This window comes from Cajanus cajan, chromosome 5 (assembly GCF_000230855.2).
Source record: "Cajanus cajan strain Asha chromosome 5, NIPB_CcT2T_4, whole genome shotgun sequence".
Classification (NCBI taxonomy): domain Eukaryota; kingdom Viridiplantae; phylum Streptophyta; class Magnoliopsida; order Fabales; family Fabaceae; genus Cajanus; species Cajanus cajan.
In genome coordinates, this window is record NC_138521.1 from 2,412,648 (window position 1) to 2,422,661 (window position 10,014).

Consider the following 10,014-nt stretch of genomic DNA (forward strand, 5'->3'; position numbering starts at 1 on the left):
AATCAATTCAATTTAAAAGCATAAAGTTTCTCACTCTAACTTTTGTCTCTTCTTTGTCCAATCTATCTTCTCATTCTCTTTCCTCTCGATCTCTCCTTCTTTCTCTTTCTCTATTCTTTCTCATATATATCTATCTTTCATTTGCCAGCTCTCCTCTTTCTTTTCTCTCTCTTCTCCTATTTCCCTCTCTTCTCTTCTAACATTAACATGAAAATATCAATAATTTTTTAACTATTGAATATTCAAATTTTAAAAGTATTAAATATTTTCTAATGTTAAATTTTTAATTATTAAATATTTAAAAATAGATTAATATTTATTTTTATAATCTTTAATTTTAAAATATAATAATTATTTAAAATAAATTCTTCTAATAATGTAAATTAAATTATTCTATCCATACTAAAAATTTAAAATTTTAGAAATTTAAATTAATTTATCTAAATAAAATATTTAATAAATAAATAAAAATAAAAAAATTCAAATTCTAAAAAATTTAAATTTCTTACATTTCTAAAATTTCATATCCGAACACTAACATTATATATTTGACAAATCAGACTGGTAAAGCGTGAAACACTGAAACTTATCTTGAATACATTTAGATTCATCACTGTATTTGTTTCCACAACAGATGGGAAATTATCTTATTGATTTTTATCAAATTGGATTCACTCCATTTTGTGCTGCAATACATCGATGAATGTATCTGCAAGCATCGTATGAGGAATACAAAGAGAAGCACTATGAAATCTCATATGCTAATTGTATATAGTACAAAGCACAGTCTTCAGTTTTCAAATTGAGACGCACCAAACCATACAACGCAAAACACAACCTTGATTGATATCTTTTGCTTTTGTTCTAGTTGACAAACAACGATCACACCATAGATATAAACAATAACCACCAACCATGTGCCAACATGTTCATAAACTTTTCTCCTTGTTTCTAACCATCTGAGGATCCATTTTCACTCACTATTTCATCCGGATGGACCTTCAAACCCTTTGCATTCTAATTTCTAACAAATACAATAAAACATTTGCAAGAAAAAGCAATTGTGGTTGGTTACCTGGCCATGTCTTTCCTCATTAAAGCTAGTAGTTAACTTATCTAATATTTCACTATCACACACTTCCATTGATCTAAAACTTGGTGATTCCATCTGTTGAGGAAAATTCAGGAAACTCTTTTATATTCCAAATTGATGGCTGAAATAGAATAAATGATGGCATACCCTGAAAGAGAAAGAAAGTCTTGGAGTACCCACAGTTTCCTCATATTCAGCTCCATCCAGTTCCTTTAGATGGTGAGGATTGAACAGCTTGGGTAGGATGTACTGCCTCGCCAAGATTAGCACAAAGAAAGCAAGGGGAACAGGATTCCAGCTATTGGAATCCATGTTACTCCAAAACAATCCAAGAAATATACAATTTGGAAGAGTGTACCAACAAAGGAAGGCTATGTTTCCGATCGGTATTGACTCCACAAAGGGAGCATGATCCCCCTCCAACAACCTGCCAAATAAGTTGGAAATTAATGAAGTACAAATCTTAGATACAATAATAGATATCGCAGTGATGGTGTTGTTTTTCAATCAAAATTAAAATTTTATCTTTGTAAAACGCAGACATTTAATGGAATCACATATTACCTCATGAAACTCTAACTCTAATTAGAAAATAATACAACACCTATGATACTGCATGAAGTTTTATTCTTCAATTTGAAATTGATACAACTATAGTAACTTTGACTTATTTGTACCACCGACAAGTGTTATAAAGAGAAGTAGTATCCTTTCTCAGAATTGGTTTCCAAGAAGACTATCAATAGCCTTGTATGCAAAGGATCCCCATTCCCCATAGAACAGAAGTGGGATCATTTTGATGATTGGCATAGCAAAGACTCATGCTCTAACTAAGAGTGATTGCAGAAGATTGCTCACTCTTTGCTCATTTACTCTAACATGCAGATATGCATCAATGTGCTTCTCAGGGTCAAAGGTATCCTTGTAGTCTCCTTTGTCTTCTCCTTTTAAGACAACATCTTTCAAGTCCTTCAGTTCTTTTCCCACAAAAGTCTGCAATTCATATATTCAAATTTGACTATTTTTAATTGACTTTATTTGGGGGAAAAACAAATCGAAGCTTGTGTTTAACTAGAGGACTCACTGATGTACTGCTATCCATTTCTATAAACACTGCTTGCGACTTCCCATAGATTTCAAAGTTACTAGCTTTCTTTGTTATGCTTTCCTTGGCACTTTCAACCATCTTTCTTCGGAGCATCTGCAACTCAAAAATCGTCTTCTAAAAAACATCCCATTTGATCATGGTACCAAGTACTAACAACAAAATCTAGTATTCATTGACTCACCAAATTCTCGAGAACCGCAAGGCTCTTCGCGTGCATGGGAGATTGAGGTAGAATTTGAAGGGGGCAAGCCAAGCAATCCACATAGCGAAGAGGATCTGAACTCGTTAGCACAATCAACTTAAAATTTGGAACCACTAGTGAAGTTTCAAGTGACAACCATAACGTAATTAGAAAAATAGGAAAATATTAGTAAGTACAAAAAGATCTCTTCGTAAAGATGCACAAAGTTTGTATTTTCTACCAAATTGAATTTTACATATCTTTTAATTTATATTAAAAATTATTCTAAAAAAAGCATTGGTCCATACCACGATTGTACCACGACCAGTTAGGATGAACACTACGACTCAAGCATTGCACCATGACCAGTCAGAATAGAAATTCGTACATCTCGTACTTAATTTTATTCGTTCCAAATAGTATCGCTATTTGGAAAGTCTCCAAGCAAAATGGATTATAAAAATAAAAAATCAATAATATAAAGACATTGAAACAATGATACCTTTCGATGGTGAAAGCGATTGCCAGCAGTTATGCTAAAATGCGGTGCTTAAAAAAATAGTTTTAACGGGAGACTAACAGAATGATTTATCATTCAAATTATTCAATCCATTAATTTGTTGGTAATGTTATTAAGACCCGTTTTTGCCTTTGGTTTACACTTTCATGTTGTATTTTTACTTAATTACAAAATTATTATCTTCTTTTGTTTTCAGAGATTTAGCAATCACCGAAAATAACTTCTTTTTATTTATAATCAAACAGTTAAATTGATAAAAAGTGAGAAATTACTTTTGATAAAATTTCAAACAAATGAAAGGTTTCCGACTTAAACTCGTCTTAATAGTTTGCCACTTTACCCATCGAATTATGATTTATGAACACTAAAAGAACTCGCTCCTTACGTTGTTATTGCCGTTTTAAGAAGCTGGAACAGCAAGTATGAATTAATTAATTGCGTTCAGTGAACAGAAAAAAATACATGCTAAACTATATTCATTCTGAATCTGATTATGAATTTACAAAGGTAAAGGTATGTTGTCTCTCCACTTTCTTCAAGTGGGAAAAATAACAAGCAGATGAAACGGATCATTATATCGACAGCTTAAAAAGAGAGAAAAGACGAAGATACAGACCGGTTAAAAGCCCTAAAACTAGCACGTCAAAAACACCCCAGAGAAGAGATTAACTTTAGTCTCTTTCTCTTGAAGTAAAAATATTGCTAATAAAGAAACCAAAACAAAGATGGAAAAAGGAAAGATGGTGGCCCCTTACAATAGATAAGAACCCCATGTATAATCAGCTATAAAAGAAATGAACTTATTGGCTTTGCGAATCAGATGCAGACAGGAGTCTACTGATGAAGGGTGATATAGCTGCAAGTAATGCCTTCGGACACTCTTCATGGGGTAAATGGCCACATCCAGATATGGCAACCAATCTCTGCACAAAAGATGGTAAGAATAAACTTGATGAGGCAGAGTCATGCCATGATAAATGCTTGGGAAATTAAAATGGAGACTACGAAACTAAAGGAATGGAACTGGTTACAAGTATATAATAGCTACAGCCCTCATTTTCCACTTCCCATTTTCATCCTTAATACACATTTGAGTATTTACAAGTTTTGTGGAGAATTTATGACAAGATGGTGAAAGCGAACTTACAGAATTGACAAGTTTTGAGGCCATGGCTTGACAAGATTTCAAAGAGACAAGGGAATCTTCAGCACCTGCAATGACTAACACGGGAATGTCTCCCGTAGCTTGTAACAATGATTCTGCGTTTTTAGCTGAAAGGATGGTTTCAGATGACAGTTTACCAATCTCGTGAAGTGCCTCATCCCATCCTTCAACAGATAGTGGAGCCTAAGCACACATAACAGCAATCACACATCATATTAACACTAGTTGATAATTTTTTTATCCAGAAACGATGCTCAGTAACAGTTATAAAGGAACATAATGGGAAGAAAGATCACGAGATCAAGTTGGAGCCTAAATTGCAAAATCACGTGAAAAACTATATAAGCATAAAGTCTATAGAAAATTATATATTTATCCATCACGCCTTACTACATAAATAAAGTATAAACCAAATCTTGGGTGTTCATAGGCGCTATAAATTTGTGATAGCTCATTATGAGGCCTCTAGGTTAATTTATAGTTTATGCCAATTACCGTAATATTTTTTGCAGAGTTCCTTCGATACAATTTATTATTTCAAACTTCAATTCAAATATTGAAACCTACGAAACATTGATACTTCAATTTGATTCACATATCTCTATCCAATATTGATATTCCTATGTATTTTATCGATACATATCCATGAAGTAATTGAAGCCTTTAAAATAATTATGAAAATCCAATATATAGTTACATATGAGACATTGAAGCATCTATAATATAGAAACATAGAAGCATTGTTCCTAGACAAATTTAAGAAGCAATGAGATTGATAATATTTTTATTTGTAGACAATAGCGAGTGATTTAGGATGACAATAATTTATAATTTTTATTTTGTTTTAGTCATGTCCAAAAAGTATGTTCTTTATTTGGATTTCAAGACTTGCTATTATATATTTACTATGTTTAATGTATTTTTATATATTTCAAGACTTGCTATTATATATTTACTATGTTTAATGTATTTTTATATATATCTAGATATGTATATTACATGCATTTAGAATATTCAAAATAGATTGAAACTCATAAAAGACAGAGTAATTCTCATTCACGCCATGCAAATAAAGCTTAAGGAACAGATATACCTTATAGAGAGCCAAAACTTCTTGTGTCATTTTGGAAGAATCATACCAAGCACGCCGATTAACCACTTGGGAAATTTCTGTTCTTAGTAAAGGGCGAACCAAATGCTTCTTTCCAAGTGAGGTATGCAGCAGGATTCTTGCAAAGGATGGAACCACTTCCCTCGATAAGCTAGCATTTAGCAATACAACCCCTTTCACATTAACCTGAATGAACACAAAACAGATCAAACAGTGAAACAAAATGAATTGTGAATTCTGCACATCAATTATTGCAAATCAACAATGCATATGCCATGAGAAAAATAGAGTAGACCTACAAAACCACATTATGTTGTTGCTGGAATTTCCAAACACATTGTGATTTACATCTAAATAAAAGCAACGCATCATACTTTGGCCAATCAAACCCACTAAGTTACCTACTAATCAAATATCAAGCAAGAAGACATGCTCACATTGAAATAATTCATTGATGTTTGAATTCTTTGTGCGGCCATCAGGGCAAGCAACCCTCCATCATCATGACCAATTAGCACAACAGAAGAAAAACCAATCTCAGAACAGAATGATAAAAGCAGGTCAACCTGAAAAAAAAAAAAAAAAAAAATTAATGATAGTTACATGGAATAAAAGTTATGGTGATGAAGATAAACTCCGAAGAAAAAAGTGCTACCCTATTTAATGTTTGTGTTACCTGTCTCCTCTCTATTTTTATTTTGTTTTCTACTTTACCAGGTACAGTAATCCACGATACCTAACTCACATTAGATTTCCTTTCTTAATCTTCTGATCACTAAATCATAATTAACAGCAATATGATTATCAGATATGTAACATTCCATTAGCGCTTGGCCATGGAAAAAAGAATTTGACTCTATATTGGAATGGATAGTGTTTTAATATAATAACCCCAGAAGCATGACTCGTCTTTAATACAAGAAGAAAATAACAAAATGTCTTCTAAAATAATTTGCGCTAATGATAAATATTATTCACCTGACTTTCTAGCTTATAAGGATTAGACAACTCTTTTTCCTCCCAGTCCTCCCTACGAGGCCTTGAACTTAATCCCCAACCAGGCCTATCAAATGCAGCAACTGTGCAATTACTCTGCCGAGCTAGAGATCCCATCACATGCCTCCAAGAGAAGACTCCTCCACCAAACCCATGTATTAACACAATGCCTAATTGGCCAATACTCTCTAAATCTTGCTCCGTAGATTGAAAATTCAATTTACTAGTTTCATCTTCTTCACAAATACCATCTAGGTGAAAAACAGGGATATCTTCAGAAATAATAGAGGTTGTAGGACCATCCAACAGAGGAACATGTAGAGATGAACCATGGAATTGATTGCTATAGCTCCTGTATAATGGTGGCTGGATATTTGGAGATGTACTTAGCAAATGCTTATTAGATTTACCCAACCCAGAACCCACTAATGAAGTGCTACAACTAGAATTTGACTCAATGCAGGATGTTGAAGATAATGTATGTGGCGGTGAACCAGGCAAGCTAAGCTTGTAATGGAGTGTAAGTCCTTGGCATGTAATGAATAAGCTGTCTGAGTTTGCAAGTAATCTGACGAGCAGCTCTTCATCACGAGCTGTCCCAAGAGGTCTCCTCCTCATCTCGCAGTCACTTTTGGGGGTTCTCCCAGCAGAAGGAGTTGGAGAGCGTGGGACCTTTGGATAGCCAGAGAAAACATTTTTGCAAGATAGGACCTGTTTGATTAAAACATAAAGAAATTAGTGTAGATTTTTGCATGTGCATCACCAAAGTGAAATAAAATTTAAAAGTCACCAATATGAATCCAGTTGATTTCAGAAACTTATTTTGGGACAAACCTTAAATGGTACCATAAATATTTTTAGTGTTATTTTCCAATCAAAATTGGATTTCACTTCGGGCTCAATAATGGTCAGCATCGGTGACAATTTTGATTGGAAAACAACAAAGAAATACTAAGTTTCTCCATTTCGTTGAAGCAGGTCCGTAGTACTACAAATTTGCATTTGTTTAATTCAAAAAGAAGTTAATCCAATAACTAACATAAAAAATAGCCTGAGAAATTAGAAAGCTATGTTGAACTTACAGCTTCAGGGTCAACTCGATGAAACAAGAGTTTTCTGCGTGCTCTGCAGCTGGTTCTATAAGCAACGACAGTATGGCCAAGGGCAAACACAACTGATGAAAGAAACAAGACAGGCATTCCCCATGGCTTCTTCAAATGGAGTCTCTGCTTCCTGAGGGAAACCGAAGCCTCCGCTTCAATATGGGAATTTACAGTGAAAACACAAGCTTTGACCGAGAGCACAACAATAGAAAGAAAGGAACACAGAGTCACAGTTCCAAGGTAAGGACCGTGTGAGAGAGCAGGACCATCACAAACGGAATAAACACCTGCAATCACCAGAGAAAAACAAACACAAGATGAGAACTACACTGCTCAACATGAAAAAATTATAATCCCTCTCTAAAGAACAATAGCCAAATTTTATCTATCCATAACGAAGTAAAAAAAAAAAAAAAAAAGTAACCCCGCAATTTCCAATAAACGTTTTGATTTGAATTAGAGCAACTAAACATAATATTATTATTAGTTATTCAAACCAATAAAAGTAAAAGTTGAATTAGAACAATATAATGATTTGAAGAAAAAAAATATTGTAATAAAGTGATATTATAAGTGAGAATGAAGCGTACAAAGAATGATAATGGATCTTATGACGGAAACGAGAGGAATATCCGTCAAGGAACTCTTGAAAGCGTAACGGCGAAAATGCTCCTTGATGCTGTAACACTTGACGCAAGTGAAGTTCGAGATCAAAACGCAGGGCACCAACACGTCGACCACCGCGACCAGCACCGGCAGCGACGTCACCGCCAGCGACGCCACCAGCGCCACCACGAAGAAAACCGTCCGAACGCACCTGCGAAGCTTCTCGAGGAAGCATTGCCCTCCCTTCGCCATCGCCGCCGGCGCCGACGAAGCACGGCAGCCGGTAACGACCTCTCCGCGGTTAGTTACGATCTTCCAAACAGATTCGTCAGTCAGTCAGTCAGTTAGTTAGTTAGAAAGAAACAAATGGAGAGATCTAGCGGGTGAGGCTCCCTATCCGACACCAACACGAGGTTCTCCGCCGGCGCCGGAGCCATTTCCGGCGGCGGGAAAATCGAGGAGAGGAAATTCACGGTCGGCGGAAAGATTTTGGCGCCGCAGCGGCGACGGCGGAGGAGAACGCCATGGACAAGGGAGGCCGTCGGCTAGGGTTCCGGTGGGAACAATGCCCTCTCCGATTATATTTCCTAACGTTTTGAATGCGCTCTCCTCCTCCTGCCTATCTTCTCCTTTTCTCTTCGGTATTTGTTTTTCTTCTGCCTTCTCTCTTCTGTTTTTCTCCGTCACTCTGTTTTTTTATTTATTTATTTTTTAATTATTTATGGTTTGTCTTTTCATTGTTTCGTACTTTCCTTGTTACTTAATTTAAATAAATGTAGTGATATAGAATATGGTATGTATGTATATGCTGAAATTAAATAATGGTAGTATAGACAACCAAGAAAATTAAATAACGGTAGTATCATATGCCATATGGTATTGATTTTGTGACGAAGAGCCACTCTTGGCAGTGTTGGCATATTGGTATTAATTAATTTGAATAATTAATGGAGCATACCTGGCTTGGCTACTATTTAGTGAATTCACCAAATTAACCTTAATATTACTTATGTATGCTTTTTGTCATCATATACATTCAATGCAATGCAATGGAAGAAAGAGTCCATGGCAATGCAAGAGATACGTTATGAAAAATTCAAGGGTGCTGGTGCTGGTGCTGGTGACCACGTCTTGCAGACTTTCGACTTTTTAAATTAAAACATGAGGATGTGGGATAATAAATATAATAAGAAAAAATTAAAATATAAATATTGTCTCATTCGTGAAAAGGTTAATGTTTTAAGATATATATAATGTAATTTTGGATTCAACAAGAATCCACCTATTAGAATATTAATTTTGTTAAATTCGTGCAATTCATGTAATATTTGTTAAACAATTTTTTATAAAATATATTGTTTTTCTAGCAATTCTAATTATTTCAGGCAAATAACCACATTCTTTTGTATTGAAAATGCATTTTATTTTTATTCAATGCCTATATGTATATTTTTATTTAGTTTTTTTTAAGTGTGTATAACTATAAAACGTTTAAGTGAAAAAAGTAAAAGTATCTCTATAGTTGATTTAACATAAATTAAGTATCTTCAGTTATTAGTATAGATTTGGTCGTAATGAATTTGGAACAATATATAAAGTTTTATCCTCAAATTTTGTTGTTATCATTATAATTTCTACTAAAAAAAATATATAAATATCTTGTAATATTAACTACAAATCAATAATAAATATAAATTTATTTTCTCACTATACACATTTATTTGATTAGCAAAAATTAGAATGATGATAACAGGACTCAAACATATTATATTGTGCATGCAATTCTAACGATGAGCTCACTAGACATGTTTATTTACTTTAAGAGACTCAAATTAGGTTTGTTATGAAATTCAGTATTTTAGAAAAAGGAAAAGAGTTTATTTTAAGAAAATTATTTTATAAAAATCGTAAGTGTGCAATGCTTCAACTATTTTTATATTCCATTTAATTAAAATCAAAATTTTCTATTAGTATTTTGACATATTAAAGCTAACATAAATTATCAAAATAGAACTCAGGTTTTAATTTTAGAACAACAGAAACATATACAATAAAACACTCAAGTCTTGTCCCTCTTTTTTTTAACAACCAAGAAGATAATGCAAATTACTGATAATTCAAGATACAGTTT

The 10,014-nt window shown here is 33.8% G+C and overlaps 2 protein-coding genes across 2 annotated transcripts; both read right to left on the bottom strand.

Moving 5' to 3' along the window:
- Nucleotides 1–592: 592 nt before the first annotated feature.
- On the bottom strand, nucleotides 593–3,213 carry LOC114916533 (boron transporter 4). The gene is made up of 4 exons (XM_029273558.2): nucleotides 2,383–3,213; nucleotides 2,178–2,294; nucleotides 1,952–2,086; nucleotides 593–1,520 (listed from the first exon to the last, which is right to left on the bottom strand). The coding sequence occupies exons 1-4, from the start codon at nucleotides 2,416–2,418 to the stop codon at nucleotides 1,407–1,409; spliced, it is 402 nt and encodes a 133-aa protein (XP_029129391.1). The 5' UTR covers nucleotides 2,419–3,213; the 3' UTR covers nucleotides 593–1,406.
- A 134-nt stretch (nucleotides 3,214–3,347) lies between these two features.
- On the bottom strand, nucleotides 3,348–8,587 carry LOC109809485 (uncharacterized). Its single transcript, XM_020372816.3, has 7 exons — nucleotides 7,868–8,587; nucleotides 7,257–7,564; nucleotides 6,157–6,885; nucleotides 5,616–5,744; nucleotides 5,161–5,364; nucleotides 4,050–4,250; nucleotides 3,348–3,825 (listed from the first exon to the last, which is right to left on the bottom strand). Exons 1-7 carry the CDS (start codon nucleotides 8,133–8,135, stop codon nucleotides 3,703–3,705), a joined length of 1,962 nt encoding a protein of 653 aa, XP_020228405.1. The 5' UTR covers nucleotides 8,136–8,587; the 3' UTR covers nucleotides 3,348–3,702.
- Between the last annotated feature and the right edge of the window lie 1,427 nt (nucleotides 8,588–10,014).